The 26610-nt window shown below is 39.9% G+C and overlaps 3 protein-coding genes across 3 annotated transcripts in view; 2 read left to right on the top strand and 1 right to left on the bottom strand.

The window, feature by feature from the left end:
- LOC310931406 (arf-GAP with coiled-coil, ANK repeat and PH domain-containing protein 3-like) overlaps positions 1 to 5102 on the top strand; it is a 77423-nt gene extending 72321 nt beyond the window's left edge. The window contains exon 25 of the mRNA XM_083894543.1: positions 4719 to 5102. Within this exon, the coding sequence (XP_083750669.1) occupies positions 4719 to 4825 (107 nt within the window). The 3' untranslated portion in view covers positions 4826 to 5102. The remainder of the gene's footprint in view (positions 1 to 4718) is intronic.
- A 1833-nt stretch (positions 5103 to 6935) lies between these two features.
- On the top strand, positions 6936 to 20361 carry hipk1a (homeodomain interacting protein kinase 1a). The gene is made up of 16 exons (XM_083895190.1): positions 6936 to 7194; positions 8235 to 8965; positions 9296 to 9669; positions 9761 to 9884; positions 10910 to 11029; positions 11114 to 11200; positions 12122 to 12303; positions 12397 to 12547; positions 14320 to 14524; positions 14760 to 14878; positions 16463 to 16614; positions 16773 to 16916; positions 17033 to 17203; positions 17302 to 17495; positions 17647 to 17777; positions 18620 to 20361. The coding sequence occupies exons 2-16, from the start codon at positions 8237 to 8239 to the stop codon at positions 19052 to 19054; spliced, it is 3318 nt and encodes a 1105-aa protein (XP_083751316.1). The 5' UTR covers positions 6936 to 7194; positions 8235 to 8236; the 3' UTR covers positions 19055 to 20361.
- Positions 20362 to 20969: 608 nt separating this feature from the next.
- sdf4 (stromal cell derived factor 4) lies at positions 20970 to 25431 on the bottom strand. Its single transcript, XM_083894510.1, has 7 exons — positions 25217 to 25431; positions 23998 to 24305; positions 23471 to 23607; positions 23246 to 23359; positions 22796 to 22954; positions 22453 to 22628; positions 20970 to 22338 (listed from the first exon to the last, which is right to left on the bottom strand). Exons 2-7 carry the CDS (start codon positions 24297 to 24299, stop codon positions 22162 to 22164), a joined length of 1065 nt encoding a protein of 354 aa, XP_083750636.1. The 5' UTR covers positions 24300 to 24305; positions 25217 to 25431; the 3' UTR covers positions 20970 to 22161.
- Between the last annotated feature and the right edge of the window lie 1179 nt (positions 25432 to 26610).

The following is a 26610-nucleotide window of genomic DNA, read 5'->3' as shown; positions in this document are numbered from 1 at the left end:
AGTAAGAGAAACAACGTTAACAACTACTGCATTTTTATTAGGAATAAGTCAAAATGGCTGAATCATACGATGGAGTATTAGGGCCAAACAACAAAGAAAAAAAAATAGAATCTTTCGAGAATAAAGTCGTAACATCACGGGGATAAAGACGGAATATTGACTTTATTCTTGTGATGTTACGACTTTATTCTCATAATGTTACTTTATTCTCATCACGGTACGACTTTATTCTCGTAATGTTGTGACTTTATTCTCTTAACGTTACGACTTTATTCTCCTAACGGTTACAACTTTATTCATGTAACGTTACGACTTTATTCTCATCATGTTACAACTTTATTCTCTGAATTTTGCGACTTTATTCTCGCAGTGTTACGACTTAATTCTCAAAAGATTTAAAAAAAAAATATTATCAGTTTGGCCCTAATTCTCTGTGGTAGAATCAGCATAGTAAAAAAGAAAAGTGTAATCTCATTCAATCTGTAAATCTTACGTAACACATTAATGCATCATTAAGCACAGAGAGTCGTGCAGGACTTGATTACATCAGCACAAATGTCTCACAGTTCAGCTATTTTTTTCTTGAAAGTCATTAAAAGGATATTTTGGACTGATATCGGTGTCAGCCTCACAAAAAAAGTGATCCCCAATTTTCATTTAGTAGTTAAAAGGATGACAACAGTGGTCAAAGAAAAGCTTCCTGCGATCTGAACGAGGCTGTTTGTGTCGATAACTCATTACTCTTTCTAGAAAAAACCATCTTAACATGCATTGATTTAGCACTAAAGCGTTCAACAAAGTCAATTTCATCTCATTTCCTTCTTTCCCTCGTTTGTTTTGTTGTCGGCGATGGATTCAATGCACCTTGAAACACTCGCACGCTCTCTCTTCATCCAGCGTTATCTTATTTTTGTGCAGTATTTTTTTACTAAAGTTCACAGGGAGCAGTTTTTACTAGAATTATGTCAACGTTGACCAGTCCTTGACATCGTGCCACTGAATGATTACTGTTCCCGTCTACAGCGTATAGTACTTCAACAAGTTGACTGTTGTGTATATAAACAAAACAAAAAACAAAAACAACTATTAACACTTTAACTGCCTGCTTCTTAACATGCAATTTTTAACATTGTTGTGTTTTTTCTGTCTCTGACTGTTTTCTGTACAACGGTGTGAGAGAACGTGTGTCTTTAAGTGAACAGTACGTGTCTATATTAACACTTAACTGCTACCTATGTTCGTTTGTCTTTGTTTAACCAGTCCTACCAGTGTCTTTCTCAAACGATACTGAAAATAAATGGACAACGTGACGAAAAACTAACCTCTACCTTTGCTTCTTTGCTCCATTTCTATTTTTTCCTGGCTTTTTTACTACATCTAACAGAAAAACGACAAACATCTAACATGATGTGCTGCTGGTGGTGGATTAAGTATTTGCAATACTATAGGGTATTTACTGTGTGAAGTAGTAAAAAGTATCAACTCCAAGGCAAAAGTCCAGATTGACATGCAGATAGTATTATGCTTTAATGGAAGTGAGAACAAACACTGCAGTTTCAATGGGCTTCAATGGGACATTTTTGGCTCTTAAGGGTGTGAGTGTGACAATTTGTTTGTACTGGAAATAACAAGATCAAACAAAAATACAAAATCTTGCCAAACTTCATACTATACGCACAAACATAGCTAAAATAACCCTCACAAGTACTTGAGAAGTAATACATGGTTTATAAACTTAAATAAATGACAAAAAAAAGTTCATTAAATTATTTCTCAAGTCTAAATCCTTACAGTGTTTCCTATTTGACCCATTTCTAAAGCCAACTGTCATAAAATACATAAAAGTTGAAATATAAAGTTGTTTTTTTTTCCCCAATTAGCAGTTGATATCTAATTATTTCTTGGTTATGTTAATGTGAAACTGGAAAAAACATCAGATTCTTACATTTTAGAAACTTCAAAAACTCGGCGTACAAATTAAATCACACATGAAAACTCGATGATACAACATTTCAGCTGCAAATCTGAACTTCATTCTTTGACTTTATCAACTAATCAACTAATTGATCATCTCTTTTTCCCCTCCATACTCTAACCCAGAGGTCTCAAACTCGCGGCCCCGGGGCCACATGCGGCCCTCCAATTGATTTCATGCGGCCCGCCACTTAATATCAAGTTATTTCTGTTTGTTTTTTCCATATTAAGATTAGCGGCAAGCAAAATGTGGCCCCCAAATCAATTTCATGTGGCCCACCACTAAATATAAAGTTATTTCTGTAGTTTTTTTTGCATCATAACTACATTTATTTTGTGAACTATTCATGGTTCCATATCAAAATGTACACTTTTATTTTGAAATGATGTGAAATGTCATCATCAATATTATTATTTTAATGTATTTTTCTCAAAAATGTAACTTTTTTTTTTTACTTGACGAGTGGCCCCTGACTGACCCTGAGTGACCCTAAACTAAACTATACTAAAACTGAACTTAAACTAAAACTAAACTAAACTAAACTAAAACTCAAATTAAACTAAAACTAAACCAAACTAAACTGAAACTGAAACTGAAACTAATCTTAAACTAAACTATATTAAAACTGAACTTAAACTAAATCAAACTAAACTGAAACTGAAGCTAATCTTAAACTAAACTATACTAAAACTTAACTTAAACTAAAACTTAACTTAAACTAAAACTAAACTAAACTAAAACTCAAATTAAACTAAAACTAAACCAAACTAAACTGAAACTGACACTGAAAGTAATCTTAAACCTTTCTTTACTTGACGAGTGGCCCCTGGGTCATTTGAGTTAGAGACCCCTGCACTAACCCTTTTTTAAAAAAAAAACTAAAAAAACAACAGGGTTTAAAATAACTAAAGTAAAACTATATTACAACTATACTACAACTAAACTATATTACAACTATACTACAACTAAACTAAACTGAAATTGCAACTAATCTTAAACTTAAACTATTCTACAACTAAACTAAACCAAATTAAACTAAACTATGCTATACCATACTAAAACTGAACTAAAACTAAACCATACTAAAACTTAACTTAAACTAAACCAAACTAAACTGAAACTGAAACTAATCTTAAACTAAACTATACTAAAACTGAACTTAAACTAAAACTAAACTAAACTAAAACTCAAATTAAACTTAAACTAAACCAAACTGAAACTGAAACTGAAACCAAAACTAATCTTACATCTTTTTTTTTACTTGACGAGTGGCCCCTGGGTCATTTGAGTTAGAGACCCCTGCACTAACCCTTTTTAAAAAAAACAAAACAAAAAAACACCAGGGTTTAAAATAACTTGAACTTTTTCCCACACACACACACACACACTAAGAGAGAGAAACCAGGAATGTTCATTCCTCTTTTTAATTAGCCGAGTCTGGGAGCTCTCATGGGACACAAAAGAGTTGAACTGCTTTTGTTGCGCCTGAAGACTCAGCTGTTGTCATGGACACAGGAGAAGTAAAGGCTCAGTATCTGCAGAGTTGAAAGAGGGGAAGCGTCATGGTGCCTCAGTCTGTTTCTGCCTCTCCATTCATCAGACGTTTCTTCCTCCATGGCTCCTCTTGCTTTCTGTTCTGCTCGTGGCGTGTGTTTGTAACTTTGATATAAAAGATGTTGTGACTGTTCACAGCCTAAAGTCTAGAGATTTCTCTCCCTGTCGAAAACCACATTTACAAAAATAACATAAGAGGACTGACTGAGAAAGAAGTAAAAAACCATAATAATCTGCACGTATCCAGTGACTCACATTCAGTGTTAGTGTATCAATACATTTACATGCTAAACTGGAAACATTGTATGTTACAGTACATTATAAAATGGTTATGAGATAATATTAGTTTAAAAGTCAGGTAATAGTTTGTTAATTAGAATTAGTTTAGTTTATTGTCAGTGCAAGACCTTCAAATGAAAATGTAAATAATAATTGTAATAGTTTAAACTTCTGCTTGTAAACTAAAAACTAAACCAAACCAAAACTATAATAAACTCAAAACTTATCTAAAACTAAACTAAAACTTATCTAAAACTAAACTAAAACTATACCTAGACTATACTACAACTAAACTAAACTAAACTAAAACTGTACTATACTATACTAAAGTAAACTAAACTGAAATTGAAACTGAAACTAATCTTAAACTTAAACTATACTACAACTAAACTAAACCACATTAAAATAAACTATACTATACTAAAACTGAACTTAAACTAAAACTAAACTAAACCAAACCAAATCAAACTGAAACTAATCTTATACTATACTAAAACTGAACTAAAACTGAACTTAAAGTAAACTAAACTAAAACTGAACTTAAACTAAACCAAACCAAACTAAACTGAAACTAATCTTAAACTTAACCTATACAATAACTAAACTAAACCAAATTAAACTAAACTATAATATACTATACTATACTTAAACTAAACTAAAACTGAACTTAAACTAAACTAAACCTAAAACTGAACTAAAATAAACAAATTTAATCCTAGCTTATGTACCACACACACTGCCTGTTGTTATTGGTAGAATTAGCATAATATTACTCCATATTGTACATAATTATGACCATACCATGTGCTGTTACTGTACTGTCATGTAAACTACGCAAAAAAAAATCTTTCCAGTTTGTGATGAACCATCATTTTCATCATTATTTTCACCATTGTTGTTTCCTCATCAGGCGACGCCACGTACCTCGACATCTTCCGAGAATTTTCCCACATGGCATCGCACAACCCGGAGAAGCTGAAACGGAGGAGCGTGCACTTCCGACACTCCTTCAGATAGTAGGCTGCCGTGTCCCTGGACAGGGACAGGAACAAGATCACGTACTTGAAAAGTGCAACAGCCACTTTCCAGACTCTACTTACAAGTCTACAATGATGGATGAACTGTATGTTAAACACCATCGACGTGTGATCCTGACGAGAAACACAGACCCAAGCGTCTCATTATATCACCATGTATCACCCAGAGAAATGTACACATTTTGTCATATTTAAAGTGAAACATAAGAATGCTGTTGTTTGTGTTGAATAAGCTGCATTACATCTGCATTAGACGTGTGTCCTTTGCTGTTCGGAGATCAGTCTTTTATGTCGATAGGTTTTCGCTTCGTGAGGATTTGCTGGTCATTTTCCTCTTAAATAAAGCATTTTTTTTTTTGGTTTACACAATGTTAGATTGGATTTTTGATAAAATGTCAAGCACTTGTTTTGTTGTTTCCTCTGCGTTTATTGAAGGAAATCCATCACTACTTTGTCTTTATATGTAATGCATGCAATTTACTCCAGTTATACTGTATATCATCCATTACCTGAACTTGAATTCTGCCATTGTAAGGGTATACATTGTTGTTCAGCGACCGATCCACCATCTTACTTTCTCTGTTTCTGAGCAAATCATTTTGTAATAATGTAAATGTTGTATTTCTGCATGGACTACGCTGGTGTAGACTTTGTAGTATTGTATTCAAGTGTATGTGGCAGCACCACTATGAACGGCAGTGATTGTGTTACAGTGTGTAAATGCTGTCGAAGCAAAAAAAAAAAAAGATAATATATCTGAATGGACAGGAAACCTGATCTTAAGTTGGAATGAAATAAAAGTCTGTTTTCATACTGTATGTGCACTCAAGGGTTTTTGTCTCAACCTGACATGCAGTCAGTCTATATAAAAGACATCAGCGCCCTCTTGTGTTGAAATGCGAGACTGCTGATAGAACTCCTCCCATGAATTTAATCTGATGTGAAAATACTATCAATACATATTTTTTTTTAAAGGACAGTGTATATTGAGGATAATCAAAGATATCTTGAATTATGGCGAGTGATAATGACGTTATAGATGTCTATGACTTCTTCTTTGTGGACGTCGTTGGCTGTGTTGATGCAAATTGCTTCAAATTTGAGTATTTTGGGATGAATTTTGAGTCTTTAATTCACCGTGCAAACAAAAAGAGGCGATCTATTGTGTCTATTGTGCAATATAGTGTTGAAATCCCTTCAAAATTTTTTTATTTTTTTTATGTCATGCAACAGAATAGACAGGATTATTTTAAATATTAATATTGAGGACTAAAAGTTTTCTATGGCAGTCTTTAAGAGAGCGTTTTTTGTGTCTTCAACTTTTGCAGCAAAAAACAACAGCTTCTTTTTGTTGTTTATTTTATATATTTTTTTAATAAAAATATCAGTTTACAGACAAAAGGGGGGTTAAGGGGTTAAAATCAGAAAATACAATAATAATGTATGGTAAGGACTGAAGTTTATGGTGGAGCATTACATTCACATAATAAAAAAAAAATTGTTATCTCGTAATTATGACATAAAGATCTTGTTCTCATAATTACGAGATCGTTATGTCATAATTACGAGGTAACCAGTTTTGTTTTATCATGTGACTGCAATGCGCCACTGTAGAAGATAAGGATTCATAAAAAAAGAGGAAAAATCTATGGTAGTCTTTAATATGGCAATTTTTTAAAATTTATTTTTTGACACTCCCTGGCTCGGATAATCTCCCTATAAAAATAAATACAATTTGCATATATGGGATGGAAAATATTTAACTTTTTGTGTGTTTTTTTGCTTTAAAAATGCCTTAAAAAAGTACTCATAAAAACTGGTTCAAATTATTAAAACAATATATATTAATATTTGTTATGTATAGTAAGGACTGAAGAAAATTATGACATTCATTAAAAAAATGTCTTTGGCATTTATTTATCATTTATTAACCAAGGGACACCAACGTTTTAGCAGCCACAGGCACGTGCCGACATCCTCGAGCTCTGACGTCAGCTACGTGACGTCGCTACGTCAGGAAGCGCCTTTCACGGCTTCTCTCTACTACTTGACGGACGACGATGACGATGGAGCTGCGTCTGCCTGAGAAACTGCGCTCGTTATGATAAATTGCGGACACTCGCGGCGACATTATGCCTCGTGCCGCGTCACCGTGAACATGTCATGTGACGACACAGTCCGCGCACATGCGACGTGAGTCGGACGCTCGCGACGCGTGAAGCTAACTGTTAGCTCAGTCACAGAGCTGCTGCTACCGCTGCTGCTGATGCTGCTGCTGATGATGACGATGATGATGAAGAAGAGGAAGAGACCTTAATCTGCGACGGTGTGTTCGGTCATCAAATACAGGTACGTGTGGTTTACTGTCTGTTCTGTACGAGCGATTTTACGACAGGGGCGTAAACCAAAAAAAACAACAACAACAACAACATCCAGGTGGGATGAAAAGAGGAGGAACCCCGTGATTTTGTGACATGAATGAGTGATGATGCTCTCAATCTGAACGTGTGGACACACATCTGTACATATTTACAGAGGTTTGTAGCATTTTCATTTTCTCAGAGTGAAATTGGGAACAAAGTATTTAAAAAATAATTATGTGGACTATTTGTAAATGCGTTTGGCTTTGCTGTTATTTAATTTAACAGTGTTGGAGCAGCAACTAAAGATTATTTTGTAATCAATTAATCTGTCTATTATTTTCTTGATTAATCAATTGTTCCATAAAATGAAAAAAAACAAAACATTGATCGGTGTTTGTCAAACCTGGAAATGACGATGATTCAGTTTGAATGATTTCTTTGAAAGGAAATTAATAAAATAGTCACATTTAAAAGTGCCATATGTAAGAATGTGGCCGAAAACGGTTACTACATTCAAATTCAAAATACAGAGGTCTTTTAGGTTTCGTTTTCTGACGTAACTGCCAACCCGTGGTTGCTCGGCAGCTGAGACTCTACTGACTGCAATTTTTGGTAAATGACGGTAGGTGGCGCCACATGCCAAAACATGATTTCAAAACATAAACATGATTTGCATTCTGCAAAAATAATTTTTTTAAATGCAAATATTTTGTCTGTACTGTTGTTGTTGGTGAGTTCAGTTTGTTATATGAACATTATTCCTGAGTCTCTGTGACATATTAGGAGGATTTTATGGCCAGTTGCTTTAGATTTATTACATAATGCACCTTTAAGAAGCTAAAACAATCAGAAATCCTGTTTTAATCATGAAAAAAGCTTCAAACCGATTCATCGATTATCAAAATAGTTGACAATTCGTTTAGTAATCGATTAATCATTCATTGTTTCATCTCTAAACAGTGTAAACTACACTGGTGTTGACGTGTCCAGTTTTTGATTACAACCAGTTGTTCCTCTCATCCGCAGACATGGCGTCACAGCTTCAGGTGTTCTCCTCCCCCTCGGTGTCCTCCAGTGCCTATTCTCGTTCAAAGAGGCTCAAAGTAGAGAACCCTGCCTGGGATGTGTCCAGCCAGCTCGGAGACAATGCTTACTACCAGCAGAGTCCCAGCCAGGGAGCTGCACCCTCCACCTCTGGCTCTAACTTCAACCCAGTGTACAACCTCAACCAGGTCCATCTGCCTGCTGCCGGTTCACGGGAGCAGACGGTGGTGCGGGCAGCGGACAGCACAGGCAGCCTTCGCGGACCCCCCTCGTCCACCTCGTCCACCTCCTCCAGCCGCCGCGTCAAGGACGCCACGTCATCCTCGCAGCCGTGCGACCTCTACCCCAAGCAGTACAGCTTGAAGCGGAAAAGCGAGGAGGTGGACAGCAGTGACAGCGTCCAGATACTGGAGGAGCTCTCGGCACCTGTCGTCTCAAACCGCACAGGCGGCGGAGCAGGGACCACCACCGCGCAATCCATAGCACATTCCACTTCGACCACGAAGAGCAGCAACTCCCACAGCGAGGGCGACTACCAGCTGGTCCAGCACGAGATCCTGTGCTCGATGTCAAACAGTTACGAGGTGCTCGAGTTCCTCGGGCGCGGCACTTTCGGACAGGTAGCCAAATGCTGGAAGCGCGGCACAAATGAGATCGTGGCCATCAAGATCTTGAAGAATCACCCCTCTTATGCTCGGCAAGGACAAATAGAAGTGAGTATGATGCTGTGAAGGAGTTCAGGATCAGTGGCTCAAAAGCTGTAGGCCCTTTGCTGTCGCCATTTTGACATATTTCACGGGTAGGCACAGGTGTTACTGATCACATTAACAATGGCTCTGTTCATGAAAGTCAGGATAGGGTGACAGTGAAGCCACATGCACCCTGAAGACCCTGAGTCCTACTATGACCGGTCAAAATGGCTGCTGTGTAAAGGGCCCATTCTGTGCTTAACCTCGAGCAAGTGATTGACAAATAATATGCTAGGATGCTACTCATCATAAAAAGGACTCACTCTCATCTCCCCCTGTCTCTCCTCTGTTCAGGTGAGCATCCTGAGCAGACTGAGCACAGAGAACGCCGACGAGTTCAACTTTGTCCGCTCGTACGAGTGTTTCCAGCACAAGAACCACACGTGCCTCGTGTTCGAGATGCTGGAGCAGAACCTGTACGACTTCCTGAAGCACAGCAAGTTCAGCCCGCTGCTGCTCAAATGCATTCGGCCCATTCTGCAGCAGGTGGCCACGGCGCTGATGAAGCTGAAGAGCCTGGGGCTGATCCACGCCGACCTGAAACCCGAAAACATCATGCTGGTCGATCCTCTGAGGCAGCCGTACCGAGTGAAAGTGATCGACTTTGGCTCCGCCAGCCACGTGTCTAAAGCCGTTTGCTCCACCTACCTGCAGTCGCGGTATTACAGGTGAGTGTATTATTATTCCTTGTGTTATATTAATTCTGTGAACGGCCGGTTGTGGTTTTGTCATTAAATGTCATGTGTGACTTTGTCGCAGAGCTCCAGAGATCATTCTGGGCCTTCCTTTCTGTGAAGCAATCGACATGTGGTCTTTAGGATGCGTCATTGCTGAGCTGTTTTTGGGATGGCCCCTTTATCCTGGTGCATCAGAGTATGATCAGGTCAGCTGCAGCTCTCGCTCATGTGAATGCTTTAGCTGTTGTGAACCAACACATTTACCTGCACATTGTTTTTAAAAGATTCAGATTCTTTGTGGGTCTTATTTGCCGTCTTTCTGATGGCATTTGAGCTACAGGTAAAAATAAATACTAAAAACACAGGGAACAAGTTTTGTTTTATGTATTTTTGATGTGCTGTACCATAGACCATACTAGTTTGTTAAAATGTTATCAAAATTACAATTTTGCTTCAATTTTCAAATCACAGGATATTTCTTAAAGCCAAAATGTGTGTCAAATTACCGTTTTAGATTAAATATTTTGTCATATTATTCTTCAGACCAAAGAAAACATCTTTGTTTCTTACAGATCTGCACAAATACCGCACAGTAACCATTTAACAGATGAAAATGAGAAATGTGATACAGCGAATCATATTTTCAGTCAAAAATTATTGATGATATTAGATATTTATTCGAAATTATTCAGCCCTAAAACATACTGTACATTACATGTTAGTATAAGCAGTACTTTAGAAACAAAATTGTCTTTACATTCATCATTTGCAGCCACAAAGTGTGAAGAAAAGCTCCTCTACTATTTGCCGATTGTTTTGATTGATCTGTTCTGCTGTTCTAATTCATGTGTTTTGATCAAAAGGTACATTATAATGTCATTATTGTAAAATGAAATAAAACAAACTAGTAACGCAAATCCAGCCAAAAACATCAAAACACGAATACAAAGTAGAGGTAAGATGTTATGATCCAGTTTATTACAAGACTACCCTTTAAAATCTAATTATTTGACATAAAGAAACTATAATATTGCTTCCAGAAAAGGGTGTTTACTGCTGTTTGTCACCGCAGCATTGTCAGCGTTTTAGACATGAGAGGAAAATCTGTTTGATTCCAAACCTGTGTGTTTAGCAGAATTTCACTTGTTCTGTATACAGTATGACTGAACATGTTTCAGAAAAGGTGTTGATATGTTTGTCTTACACAAACAATTCTGAAACTCTCTTCCAGATACGTTACATTTCCCAGACCCAGGGTCTTCCAGCAGAGTACCTGCTGAGCGCCGGAACCAAGACTTGCCGCTTTTTCAACAGAGGACCCGACTCCAGCTACCCACTCTGGAGACTGAAGGTAGGCGTTTCTGGCAAACGCATCCCTGCACGAGTGTGCGAACAGAGCATGCTCTAATCTCTCACTGCGATTGTTTTTCTGCAGACGCCCTCGGAGCACGAGACAGAGATGGGGATCAAATCAAAGGAGGCGCGTAAATACATCTTCAACTGTCTTGATGACATGATGCAGGTGAGGGGGCGAGTTATTAAGGCATATTGTTTTGTGGGGAATAAAGATGCTACAGCTAATATTCAATCAGTGCGCTGTAAGACTGTCAGCACAAAACAAGACACAGGGTAGAAGACAGATCCTGTAAATAGTGATTCATTAACATTCTAAACACTCCGTCTTAAAGACGCAGTAGCTCTGTCAAGTAATACTATCAGACAAGACCGTTTTTGACCAGTACAATATAATATTCTGAAACTGTTTGCAGTGGGTGACACAAGATCTGAACACAGCTATAGTGAAAAACAGGACTTGTGTGGAGCGGACAAGTTTAATTATTTCACAGTGGTTTGAATGTAGTGTTGGGCACGCTAACGGTGGTTAATGGCGTTAATGGCGTCAACGTTAGCGCACATTAACGCATGACGCTTTTCCATGACGACTGACCGGAATAAGAAAGCGCGTGATGTCATGTTTACGTGCCGCGACGCCGGAGTCCAGGCACCGTTAACCAGTTAGCTCCGTTAGCTCCTTTAGCGCCGTTAGCGCGCCTACAGTCGAACTGGAGCTGTCTGTTTATTAAATGAAAAGAGCAGCGCTACAAATATCCAGCGTACCTGTGTACTGCGTATGTGTGCCTCTGTTTTTAAAGTTTAGCGTTACTTTAGAGACTCTTTTTAACAATCGGGAGTTACGTAAACATGTCACGCGCCTCTTTTTCCGGGTATTCGTCACGGAACAGGCTCATGCGTTAACGTCGACGCCGTTAGCGCCCAGCACTTAACGTAACAGGCATTTTGTTTGTATCAAAGAATTACGAACTACAGCTTTAAAGTGAAACAGTAAATGTTTTCTTCGTTCCTCCTGTTGGGATGTAAATGTTTGACTTGTATGCTTTAACAATTTAATGGAACCAACGTCTAACTTCCTCTCCTCCGCCAGGTGAACATGACAAACCTGGAGGGGACAGACATTCTGGCAGAGAAGGCCGACAGAAGGGAGTTTATAGACCTGCTGAAGAAGATGCTGACGCTGGACGCGGACAAACGCATCACGCCCATGAAAACCCTGAACCACCCGTTTGTTACCATGACGCACCTGCTGCACTTCCCTCACAGCTCACAGTACGTTATTTACTTGTGTGATCAGCTGTAGCGGTGTCTGTTGTCTATCGTTGCTGTTTTATTTCACGGTCTTTTTGTGTTTATTTATGACAGTGTGAAGTCCTGCTTCCAAAATATGGACATATGCAAACGCAGATGCAGCGCCTTTGAGAACGGAAAGAACATGTTTGCCAACAACAACACCCCAAGTGCAGCCACCAACCTCACCGTCACCTTTAGTAGCCAACTGAACCAGCACAACCAGGTGAGGACATCATTAGAGCTGCAACTAACGATTATTTTTATAATAATATGTTTTCTCGATTAATCGTTTGGTCCATAAAATATCAGAAAACGCTATAAAACGTTGATCAGTCTTTGTTAAACCTGGAAGTGATGATGTTCTCGACTGTCTTGTTTCGTCCACAAACCAAAATGATTCACTTTAAATGATTTCTTTGTTATGTGGAGCAAAGAAATGAAGAAAACATTCACATTTAAGAAGCTAAAACAATCAGAAATCTCGTTTTAATCATGAAAAAAGCTTCAAACCGATTAATTGATTATCAAAATTGGGACTCAGGGATTTTTACACATCGATCCAGCAGCTTTTAAGTGATGGCACTCATTTATCAGCTGTGTGTAAATACAGTTTTGTACCTAAAACATGAGTTTGTCAATTTCTACGCACATTGTGTTCTGGGAAAACTATTTGAATCCTTGTGTTGGTTCTGCAGACCGAGTTTCCGACTCAGTCTTACAGTTGGGTCATTAGTTCTGTTACTAAAATGAGTGTCCATGTCACTCTAGTGTTACATGCACGCGTACTTGATCTCGCGTTCCACTTTAGAAGCGGCGATTTCTCAACAGAAGTGCACCTACTTCTGTGTGTCTTTGTATGAGTTGCACACTGACAGAAAATCTCATATAACCTCAAGTTTCCATGGGTCCCATTTTCTTTATCGTCTCTTTTGACCAAAACAACAGCGTGCTCTCAACTGGACTGGAAAATATTGTGCTACAAGGAGCACGCGAACGACATCGTGTACGGTTTCTGTGGAATAACACTGTGCTTGCGGTCGTCTGCGTAGGTTTCTCTGTGGACCACCGTGGAAATCGGTGGATGATGAAATATACGTCACACGCAGACCCTCGGGGATGTGGAAACATGCAAGATGTGGAAAATATGACCCTAATATGGCTCTAATGGCTAGGGGAGATTCGCCAAATTAGCCGGCTGATGTTTGAACCACAGATGGCTACAATAAAAGAAGGCTTTTTGCACAGTAGGCAGAATTAGCCAAATTGTGCCCAACACAAGGCCTGTGTGAATATTCTCCCTTCTCCCTTTAGGGGTCACCACGCTGCATCATCTGCCTCCATCTTGCCCTATTCTTTGTCCTCTTCTGTCACACCAACTGTCCTCCTTCACAACATCCCTGAACCTTCTCTGTGGTCTTCCTCTTTTCCTTCTGCCCAGCAGCTCCATTTTCCAACATCCTTTGTCACCAAAACATCTCAACCTTGCCTCTCTCACTTTATTTCCAGACCATTCGTCATGAGTTGTCCCTCAAAAGCTCCTTTCTAATCCCGTCCGTCCTGGTCACACCAAACAAAAATCTCAGCGTCTTCAGCTCTGCTTCCTCCAGCTCCATCTCCTGTCTTTTAGACACTGCCACTGTGTCTAAGCCATACATCATAGCAGGTCTCACTACCATCGACCCTGTGTTTTTGCCGCTATCCTTCTGTTACACATCACAAATAAAAGCTTGAAATAATGCGACAGTCTTTTAATATCTTCGTCTGTACTGCTTTTTAACTTCAACTGTCTTGGTTCCTTCCTTTTGCGCATCATGAATGATTTAAGCATGACGCTTGTCTGTCATTCTGGAGGTGTTTCTCTACGTAAGTGAGTGTTGTACGAGCAGACAGATGTGGAGCAGATGAGATGTAATCATTATTCTGACAAACGAGACCCCTGGGTTTCTTTTAAAGAACGTCTTCTCAGAGCTGTCTGTGTGCTGCTGTGTCTTCCAGATGTCCTCCACAGGAGGCCAGTCTCTGTCTCTCAGCAGTAACGTCCCACTGCTGAACTACCAGCCTGGCCTCTACCAGCAGGCCACCATCAACATCCCGGGCCTGACCCAGCAGAGCGTTCCCCTGCAGACCAGACCCGCCCAGCTCTGTGCGCAGACCGAACCCTTCCAGCAAACACTCATAGTCTGCCCCCCCACCATCCAGGGTGAGAGTAACGGATATTCGTGACAGACGAGAAGAAAAGACGTCTTAGTTGACACAATAATGTGATAAAGCAGCAACTGACACTGTGCATTCATTTGACTTTTTTATTTTTTTTACCAAAAATCAAGCAAAGCATGTTTTGATCTTTTTCTCTCATGCTGCTAACTTCCTTTCATCTCCATGTCTTATGGGTGTGTCGTTATTGAAAACATAACCTGCCTCCATTCATCTTCTAGGTCTTCAAACATCCAATAAGCCCTCTGGTTATCCTGTGAGGATGGACAACTCCGTGCCCTTAGTTCCTCAGAACCAGTCGTCGCAGTCTCTTCACATCCAGCCTGGCATGCTGACACAGGTACGACCCCCCCCCCCCCCCCCCCGACAATTTAATGATTCTGAATGCAATGAACCAAACAAATGAGCGGCAGCAGTCGTATAAATGCTGCACTCAAGTACATGCTACTGAGGTTAAAGTCACTGAAACTGACCGCTCCATCGGTACTACGTTACTTGTGAAAGAGACATGTATAGATATGCAATTTTGTGTTTGTTCCATGTATTTCTTTTTTTATTAGTATTACATTTAATATAAAATGTGACTTGATGCCTAAATAAGACACCACAGATGCATGATCGGAATATGCAGTGGAACCCTAATGATATTAAAACCTGTGTTTGCTACTATTTCAGGTTGAAAAATATCTGTTATAGTGGTTTATTGAAGACATGCTTGAGCATTACATACACACGAGTTAAGCTCATTGACAGCTTGCCAGAGATCAGAAGAACAACAAAGCCGGTGGTTGTCCTTTGCAGAACTCATCGGTCGTGACAGATGACGGATGCAAATCTCCCTCCTCTGTTCCAAATGTGTGTCTTCTCTATTGTCTGCTTTGGTGTCTCAAATTTGGTGTCTCCCTTCCTTCCTTCCACCCTCTGGTCCTCACACCTCCTGCCAGGCCTCCCTCCTCGACCCCCTGCTGTTTGGCGGCCCGTACGCCTCAGTGGCAGCAATGCCACATTTAGGCTCGTTCCAGCCGCCAGTTGGCTGTAGAGGTGGAAACCTCTGCAGCTGTCTGGATCAGAATGCCTCCATGCTGGTAAAACACCATAATCATAAACTGCTGCCAACTCCTTTCTTTTTTCTTTTTTTTTTTTAAATCTATCTTTCCATCGTAGCACATGTTTGTTGGTGGTGTGTAGCCAAGCATGGGACGCATTTGCAACTCACCAGTCTGGCTCGTGCTGTAGCTCGCAGCTTCTGGTTTTCCTCTTTAGTTCTCAGTGTTTAAAGTCCACGTGCATATGAATGTCTTTGTTGCTGTAATTCCCCAACACATTTCCCTGTTCATTTTGGCCGATGTTTGCACACAACAGTGTGACAATATGTGAGGATTTAAAAAAAATAGAAACGGGTGACAAACAGCAAGCAACGATTTTGTGTTAGTGGTCCTTTTTATTCAGTTATTAAAGGAGGACAATTTTGTTGTCTATATGGCGACGAGACCACACACCTTCTCCATCTCCTAACACATTTCTTTCAGTTCCAGGTTTGCTGCCTTTCCACTGGACTCTTTATGGCACATGCATGCATGCATGCTTCACATTAGACACTGTCTTACTCCTGATGTTCTCCTGTAGCACAGTTTCTCCTCAACTATAACATATGTACTGTAGTTCTCTCTCTGTTTAGGTATAAGTCTGCTGATGGCGACGTCATCTTCCCTTCTCTTGAGCTTGTTTTCTTTTATTGAGACGTTTGCTTTGTGGCTTGGTGTGGGACAGCGATGGGAACCTTTGTGTCTCTCTGCAGGCTGCATGTCTTTCATTTTGGACTTCTTTTCCTCTATAGACGTCACTGTTTGGGGTCTTTACTGACATCGGTGCAGTTTTTCAAACTCTTGCTTATTTGTGCATGCGTGTGTGTGTGTGTATACAGCAGGCCTGGCCAGCAGGCACTCAGCAGATACTCATCCCGTCCACCTGGCAGCAGATGCCAGGCATGGCCATACACAACCCCGGGCAGACCTTAGTGCCCGACTCACCCATGGGAGCGTCTGTCTCTGACAGTCAACAAGCTTCTGGCTGGAGGTAAGTTTGTTTTTCATGACAAAAAGTCATATCGTGGTATATTTAGTTATAGTATAAATGCTATATAGATATATTAATCCCTAATCCCCACTCCTACACACACAGCCATACTCTTAACTTAACTCTTAGCAAGTTAACTTTTCTCTACTTTGTCAAAGGGGTCGTCATGGCAGCCAGTATGACGGTGTCACCCAGCAGGACTCTGGTGCTGGCCGTCTCCAAAACCAAAACTCAGGGGCCACTCACCCGAGAGCCCAACAGGGCAAGAGGTCAAAGGCTCGACATGCTGAGCGCAGAGCCAGGTATCAAACTGTCATACAGTGACATCAAGTATTATGTTAAGAAGCAGGTTATCCATGAACTGTAGAGATGTGTGGTTTGTTCTTAAACACTGGCTGGATCTCGTGCTTTCCTTCAGGTCTGTGTCGTCGGTGCATTCGGCCACCGCTGTGGTGAACAACACCTCGACGTTTGCTGGCGACCAGACTCAGCCCATTGTCATCTCTGACACGCCCAGCCCTGCCGTCAGCATCATCACCATCCACAGTGACTCGGACGATGATGATGACAGGAAGTTCCCCGCCGCATGGTGAGCTCTTTTCCTCGTTAGTTGAAAATATTTGTGTAAAATCAACAGATACGGTAATGCACTCTTCTTCTTCTTCTTCTTCTTCTTCATACTCTCAGCTCTGGAACGAGCCAGAGGACCAACGTGATCAGTTGTGTGACAGTACATGACTCTCATGACTCTGACTCCTCCACCAGCAGCCCCCTCAGCCCCAAGACCAGCGCACAGCCCAGCAAATCTCTGGCCGTCATCCTGCCCTCTGTGAAGAGCCAGCCAGGAGAGGGTACAACACACAAAGCTCCAGCAGCTCCAGGTCCATTAGTGCAGAAATCCGGTCCACAATCCACGTCATCAGTGTTATTCATTTTGTGTCGTCTCTACAGAAACTTTACATACTCAAAAACATGATGATGATCGAATTTATACTGTTATTTGTGCTCAATTATTTGTTTTTTTTCTGCTAGTTCAAGCTGTAAGTGGCTTTGTGAAGTCAAAGAAGGGATCGACAGTTCAGTCCAGTCGTCCCGGAGAATCCAACACTGATCGGCATCAGCGGGCGGCTTCCAGCAGATCTCAGCCTCTTAACCTGAGTCAGGTAACGTTTTTTCAAATACAGCTGATGTCTGTCCCTGAGGTGAAGAGTTTGACACCACTGCAACTATGGTCTGTTTCCTGTAATTGCTACAGTGCTCATTAAGACTGCAAGATATACAGTATGTAATGGTCAATGTGAAGAGTGAGGTCAGTGGCTCTTGTGGTTGCTCTGTTGTCTGAAGAATGAAGCCGCATCCATATCATTTCTGGGAAACAGTACCGCAGTTTATATGTTGTCTCCTACTTCCGGGTCAACATTTTGGCTAATGTTCAGAAAGCCAAGTCCGACTCTAATATGCGTATACGTTAGATTTTAGTCGGACTAACCAAATTATTGTCTTAGTCCGACTAAAATCGCACTTTTAACATGCCTGTAAACGCACTGACGCTGATAAATGTGTTTATTGATTGCTGTCCAGAAGTGAAGAGGATTTCGACAAATAATTAGTCTACAATCAGAAATAAATTGTGGACTCAAGCTTTAAGGGTCTCACATTATGATTTTTGCCACGGTCTTAGCTGTAATCACATGATAATCACCTCCAATATTGCCATGCTAATTCTGTGTAGTTCTGTACATTCTGATTTCTCTGGAAAACAGAGCACAGCAAAGCATATAAACATCTACAATGATGCCTCATCTGGTGAAACAGTGGGTATATTTCACTCTCAGATTTAGATTAACTTGATTTCAGGAGGGTCAATTCAATATGTTGCACATAAAAAGCCCAGATCGACAGTCAGAGGTCGATGTAGGACAGGAACTTAAGGTAAAATAAGGCACTAAAATGAAAGTAAATAGACATTTGTTACATCTGCTAAAGTAACTTTCTGTTCTTACAGGTACAGCAGTCAGTGATGTCATCGTCCCATGAACAAACAGTACCCATTGGTTCGCTGAGGCGTCAGCCCACATATCCCCCTCCGGCTTCGTCGTACCGCCCCCACGAGAGCACCCTTTTCACCTCGACCCCCAACCTGTACGCCTACCCGGCGTCAGCCGCGTTGGCCTCCGTGTCTCAGGCTGTGGACCAAATGCACGGCGGTCCGTCGCGCCACAGCAGAGCGGGCGGAGCGTACCCCTCACTGGCGCTGCTGCAGAAGAACAGCAGCAACTTGGCCCTGGGAGGTTCTGCTCCGGGGCAGTTCACCAACCACCATCACCAACAGCACCATCACCACCAACAGCACCAGCTGCAGCAGCATCTGGGGGAGCAGCCGTTCCATCGCTCCAGTGCAGCTTATCAACGAAAGCTCAACCAGTATCCCTTCCTGTAAACACTGACGGATGATGCTCTGCGTGAAGACCAAATGAAGACCAAGACTAGAGAGGAGCACAAGATCGTTACAGGCAGGTGTGAATTGACTTTTAATTTCCCTTTACCGTCAAACTTTTTTGTTTTCAGAGCTTTCGCTGGTGGATAAAATAATCGTGGAATGTATTAATATTTTAATCACGTTCAGTTTTTTTTTTTTTTTTTTTTTAGCTATTCCTTCCTTTGGAGTTAGTGTTGTGTGCTTTAACAAGTGCAGTCCACAAGTATTTACAACAGTCCTGTGGACTCTTTCTGCTTAAATATCAAAGCATATGAATCCATGGTAGATAAACCAGACATTAATTGTTGCCTCCTTTTTTACATAGTGCCCAAATTAATAGGATTAATCCTAAGACTGCACTGTGTTTTTATTCTCAGTATAAATCATGGAAAAATAGGGTGACCAGATCGATAGTGTAAAATGTTGATAGACTGTCTATTTACCTTAAAAACAGAAGAAAACCAAGCACTTAGCATCATTTAAAATGTATAAAAAACATATAAGAGATTAATAACTAAATTAGTATTTGTAATTTATGCGTCTACTTTTTATTTTTCCCCAAAAGTGTTTAAAAAATACTGTATGTTGACTCAAAGTTGAGGACTGGATGGAGACAGTGCCCTGTGTTTGTCATCTTGATTGACAACCACGACGACACAGCCTTTGAATCAGATGAATGCTTTAAGAAACGCATGGATGTGGGACATTGTCTCAGTTAGTAGGATGCGGGGACACCTGGTCACCCTATGTAGAACCCAAAATATGAATTTTATTTGAGAAATCTGTGTTGAGGAGGAACTGAAACGTGTTGTGTTTGCTTTATCGATGTCCTGTGTGTGTGTGTGACTGTAATCTGTGCTACATAAAGAATTGGAGAAGGTAAGTTATGTATTGTACCTGTGTTAAGTATAATGTGTCAACGTTGAGTGTTTTCCACGTGAGTTCTCTTTTAGTACTGACCGTGGACTCGATCATATTTATTTATCTAATGTGTTGAACGATGCAGTCTGGTAATCGGAGGGAATTGCCGTTTTTTTTTTTTTTTTTTTAAGTTATTGCTGAGTTATTGCATGTGTCTTGAGACATGAAGTAGCAATCAAGAGAGCTGCTCACAACGATTAGTCATGTTCGATTCATACGACAAAAAAAACGTGATTTAATGATATTGGTTAAAAAAAAAAAAAAAGTAAAAGCTCTTTGTCTCGTGAAGTGATGTCTGTGAAGTGAAGCGTGCACCTAAAATCAGGTCGGTGTCATACTTAGCGAAACGTGAAGCCATTTGGATCAAACTTCTAAAGAAAATCATTGATTTGGTGAAATCCTGCTGTGTTGTGAAGTGCTACATGACAAAGAACACACGACCAACCTTAACCCGTATATACGCAATAAAATCTTGCTCAAACAAAAAGACTCCGTGGTGATTCAGATGTACTAGCGTGACTTAAGCTAATAAATACTCAGTGTAGTTTTCTAACTCAACTACTGACTTAATGTTAACATACATTGGTGTTCTTATGTTTTACTATACTATTGACTTTTTTCAGCCTCACTGTACCATGTTTTTATATCATATTACGTATACCAAGACACTGCTTAATAGAGATAAATCACAGGTGCAAGGTGAAAAACTAACCACAGGGTTCTTGCCCTTTCTACTACTTTTTTCCAAGATTTCACACAAAATTCCAGACGTTCAAGGTCTAGAAAACATCGCAAAATTCCTTACTTTAGGACTTTAAAGACCTGCGCAAACAACACCCTGTAACCAGGTGTTTAACTTTCCATAAAAACAAATCAGGCGCTCTTCATAAGAAACGTTTATTGTTTAACAGTATGTTTGTGGTACATTTTTAATAAATCTGAACATTCTGTTAAATCTTATTTTACAATTGAAACGGGACAGAGGGACTAGAGTAGGATCCACAGCTTATTGAAAAGCTCAACAAAAACTGAGGAATACAATTCCATTATTTGTGCATGCATGTATAACCATGGGACATGTGGAATTATATCGGTTAAGTATACTGAGGAGTCGACCTTTAATCCTGTGTGTCAAGACAAACGTGAAGACTAGCATCAAAGAACAAAGATGCGGGTGATCTAAAAGGACACAAGCCAAATACACAGATCGGTCTTCGTCCACATTTAAACAAGGCATGATTTTAACAGTTTAACTTTGTAGTGAAGAACACACATCTTTGCTATGGTGTGAACACACTCGCACAAAACTAATGTTAACATAACAAAAGCTCTCATTGAGGACACAACACGTACTTTTCCCTCAATTAGTCCAAATGTCTGCTGTGAAAGTCACCATCTGTATAATATATTAATCTATTTTCCATTCTCTTAAGACAATTAAACATTGATTAAAGCCTGTGCTGTAAAGAATCACTGTATATTATTAAAGCAGTTTTTGTAACATTTCTTTTACATGACCAATACCCTGTAAATACGTCCTGAAGGACAGATGGTGGAAACCGGTGAAAAGTGCACACTTTTGGTGTGTGTGACAGCACCTAGTTTTTGTATGTGTCCTATAGCAAAAATGTAATCTCTAGATGTGTGGTTTACTTTCAGCAGCATTTTATATATAAATATTTTTTTTTGCATTGGTTCCTAAGTATGACAAATGAATATTTACACTGCAGCACAAAGAGCTCACCTGGCTGCAAAGTCTCCCTCAACCACTACACCAGAAAATCTACTTGGGGGGGGGGGGGGGGGGGGGCTAAATTTCCTCATATACACACACATTTCATAATATTAACACAAAACCAATGTCGAGTTGATGCTGTGCCTCAACATTTGATGGTCAAAGAGTCCACACAGTGGCACACAGAAGGCTGACGACGTTAACTCTGATGGATGGCAGGCGGGAGCAGATAGAGGAGGAGAGTATTAACTGGAGCCAGCAGTAAAAGAGGCAGCTGAACCTAGAACCTAGGCTTTTAAAAACACAAGAATTGCACACTACAACATCCTATCATTAGGTTGTCCCTGAAGCAGATGAAGGATGCCGCCGTGCCTTGCTGAGCAAACCAGAGGGGGGAAAAGTGAACGTGTCTTTAGAACTCCTCGTGAACATTTCTGGCATAATCCATGAGCTTGCTCCCGGTGAAGTACTCGCTATATTTGAGAATCTCTTCCAGCTCCAAATTATGATTCTCATTCTCATCTGCAACGGCAATCATCTGCTTGGCCTCGTTCAAGGCGTTGTGCTCATTCATGGGGTCCATGTACTCCTGGAAGATGCAGAAACCCAAATAGATAAGTGGGTGAAAACATCCATCTCCTGGAGAGGTAATAATACTTTTAAATCAAAACTATTTTCTTTATACAGAATGTATATTACTCACCTCAAGTTCCTCCATGGTAATGATGCCGTTACGGTCTGAATCAATGACTTCCTGAAACTCCTTCTTCCTCTCTCTAACCCAGTCATCATCGATATCCTGCGCATGCTGGTTCTCCACGGTGCCCACGGGTAAAGAGATGAACTCTGACAGGGTCAGCTTCTTATCGCCGTCTTGATCTGCGAGGAGCGCATCATAGAAAACACACAAGGTAACTATGTATAATATTTAGATACAGAAAGTAAACGAGGTGAAGAAAAAAATGTGTGTTCTGTGAAACAGGGCAGCAGTTTTCAACATTTTAGACACCAAAGCTCGAGATTCAGGTATTCAGGGTACATCGTACCTAGGTCCCTGACGATCTCCTTGACCATGTATTGGAGCATTCCTCTGCTGTGCTCTGGGTGGAGGAAAGACAGGAACTCCTGTTCATTCAGAACCTGGTCTGCTGGAGGGCTGTCTGCCTGAAACCAGCGGTCCTTCAGGCTTTCCAGAACCTCCTGAGCTGTAATGATGAATAATAATATATACAATATATACATTTAAAACTCAGTCAGATAAACAACAGATATCCGAATCAACTGTTCACTGATTTAGAGACTAACATTTCCTATGGTTATTATATTATGTTTTTATTTTACTCCGGTGATTTGATTTAGAAATTAACAGCTTTTTGGCACGTTGGACATATTAAATAAAGTCTCTTCAATTTTTAGATAAAGCACCAGGTTAGAGTTTCTTCCAGAGCATTATAAATACAATTTAGTAATTCTTAAAAATCAATGCCATTACTTACTTTCCTCATCCAGTTTCAAATCTTCATTATTCTTTATTTTCTCAGCAACTTCTTTTTCATTAAAACCTTTACTGGCCAGGAATTTGATTCGGTATTCATCCCATGTCACAGTACCTGTGGACGAAGCATGAATTCACATTTTGGGTGAGCACAGAATATTCATAATTTTAGGACACAGAGTTACATGTAACACGACCATCACAGAAGATATGTTGATTATTTTACCATCTTTATCTGGGTCAACAGCACGGAAACTGTTCTTGTTCTCGTTGGTGGCTTCCTGAAAGTGTTCCTCCGTCTTCTCCATGATCCATCGCTGCATCTCTTTGGCGCTGACACTTTTATCTTTGTTGAAATCAACTCTGTAAAGTTAAGGAAAGAGGGTGAATTTGAAAGGTGAAATATCCAGTTACTGACCATTAGTAATTATTGTAATAATTCATCGTCTGTCTGGCTTGTGTCCAGTCTGGACAGAGATTGATGAGATTTTGAGAATTTGGATTTATTTGTTCATCAGGCTCTGCGCTTTAGAACTTCAAGCTCAATGGAGCGTCAATGGAGGAGGATATCATCCGTCTGTCTCTTAAACTCACAACTGTTTCATAGGTCAGTGCAGTGCTGACTTAGCCTGTGTTTGCACATGGCGCAAATATTTCCTGACTTCATGCTGGTGAGTCCTGAAGAACGTGACGAGCAACATAATCTGTGCGTCCAGAAAAGTCAAGGGTCAAAGAATGAAAAGCATGTCTTACTTGTTGAAAATGTCAATAAGCTTCTTCCTGTTCCTCCTCGGCTCCGAGTCCTCGTCAAACTCCTCCATATCTTTCCCCAGGAAAACTTCCTGATGGAAGTCCTTATTGAGGTGTCCGTCCATTTCCAGCTTCACTCCATTCAGGTGGTCTGGAGGAAGAATCTCATTCTCATCCTTACTGACCGCAGGCTTTTCTCTGATGGCTGACATGTTGGCAGGCCGTGCACGTACATCGACGATAAGGAGCAGAATGCAGAGAAGCAGAGCTGCAGTGACAACACTTCTGCACCACAGGTCCGTCATGATTGTCTGTGGAAGGACACATTTCAAAGCAAGGAGTTAGTGAGGTGTGCGGGCTGGTCGAGCCTGCTGCACTTTCTTGAATTCCAATGCATGACCATTTTCCTTTTCATTTTGAAAAGTTGGAGTAGCTTAGTTTGACCAGAGAGCTGAGCATTAGTTGAAAAACAGACTGCTTCTCTGGATTTGGTGGATTAATTAATACAAAAATGTGGTTATTATTATTATTATTATTATTATTATTATTGTTATTGGTAATACAATAATGAAAAATGTAAATTATTCTCCATCCAGGTCAGAATAAGCTATGCAAGATGTTAGAGAAGGCACATCTTTCTTGGTCAATAAAGATATAAAATAAAACAATAAAAAGTAATACAAGTAAAAACTTTTTACTAGTAAGATTAGTGTACACATCATTAAATTGCATTCAAACGGATTATGTGCAAGACTCAACAAATAGTTAAAAAAAAAGAAAAAAAGAAGTGACGTAGTCAACCCTTTAAATTAAATAATTTAAACTTTTTTATATACAGAGATGACATGACGAAGAACACAATATGTTTTGTGTGTAATTTTACAAGCACTGTCACTTTATATATATATAATATTTAACAAGCGGCATTTAACCAGGTTCCCTTGAATAAACCTGCTTTTCTAAAGGCGGAAGTCCGTCATTAACGAATTAGCCTCGCCACGTCATTTCAATCATTCAACAACGTATTTAAGCTAAACGGCTAACACGGACATGGACTCTAAACGTCTAAAGTCTGTTCGTAAGTTGCCCAGCGTCAGAAAGAAGCAGTAAAAGAAAAAAACTGTACAACTAAATGCGACACTGCGGTAAAGTTAAAGTTGGTTGGGGGTAACGCCTGGCTAGCTGCGGAGTAAATAATACCCAGGTAGCATGTTAGACAGACCTGCGCTGGTGGGTCCAGTCAGTCGGAGCTGTCAGGGTCCGGTTCCTGTACGCGTGGCTCCCCAAGGACACCCCCGCCTCAAATGTGGGACGACTCGGGCTAAAAGGACTCTTTCGAGATTTGGAAGCCCCGTGCTAATGTTCCAGTTAGCGCGTATTCACTCAAGCTGTCAGAAGAGGGAGGCTTCTTGCTAGCCGTTAGCCATCGACCGATCAGTTTCGTTAAGGTAGGTGCAATGCTACGCGTCACTTCCGTTGAGCACTTTCAGAATAAAATATTTCTCCCACTAATATACACTTGGCGGCCGTTTTATTAGGCACACCTGCTCAACTGCTTAACACGGGCAGCTAATCAGTCTGTCATATGGCAGCAACTCACTGAATTCAGTTGCTAATAATAATAATAACAACAACTATTATTGTTGTTATTATTATTATTATTATTATTATTATGAAAAATACTAAACTAAACTCAGCGACTGAAACAAAATGGTTTCTTGTTTGTTCTGCCATCTTTCTTGTCCTCATTACTACTATTTTTTATTTAAACCACGGTCCTATTTGTTGTTGTTTTTGTTGTTTAGTTATGCACTGTTTTATATACTACGATCACCATGCTTGTCTCGTTGGTACACACTTGCCAAAAAAAGTATGAAATGGATTAGCAAATGTAATGAATATAGTTGCTGAAAATACTTGTACTTGACTAAAATAGATATAAATCAAATCAAAAAGAATGGTAACAGATAAAGAGGTTATGTAGATTAATAGATGAACTATTGAATGGGTAAAATACTAATATCAATAGCTATAAGTAAGATAAGTTATTGTTAAATTTGTGAAAATGGATAGCCACTATTAGCTGAATTTATACTAAAAGTAGTAATACAAATGTAAATAGTTATGTGATGAATGTTCAAATATCACAGATTTGCTGGAATCTAAACTAATTCAATAGTTTGGGTGGTGCTTAGTTGTTTGTACTTCAGGCTGCTGCCTCTGGGGGGCGCTATAATAAAATGTAATTCTACAGTTGAAGCAGTCGTCTCAAAATGTGAGAGGTCTTGAGGTTTGCCCTCATGAGTGAACATGCTATTTATCCTTACAAGAGTGATTTGTTTTCAGACAGAAATGACAGTCATTTTGCAGTGTAAGCAATGTGTGAGTGTTACTTCAATAGTTCTTATTAGTGCATTAGGAGAAGCAAGACCTAACACTGAACAGCAACACAGAATAAACCAAGGTATGCACCGTTTTTGCTATATAGAGCACAGTTGATCATCTATGGCTGGTTTCCAAGCGGTAGATTACACAAGATAATGCATTAAGATTATTCAAAATAAAAAAGGTGCAGGGATTTGTTTCCATTTCTTAGCTTTGATTTAAACACGGGGC

Source organism: Microchirus variegatus, assembly GCF_963457635.1.
Source record: "Microchirus variegatus genome assembly, chromosome: 9".
NCBI lineage: Eukaryota > Metazoa > Chordata > Actinopteri > Pleuronectiformes > Soleidae > Microchirus > Microchirus variegatus.
This window is presented reverse-complemented; position numbering and strand designations above follow the sequence as displayed.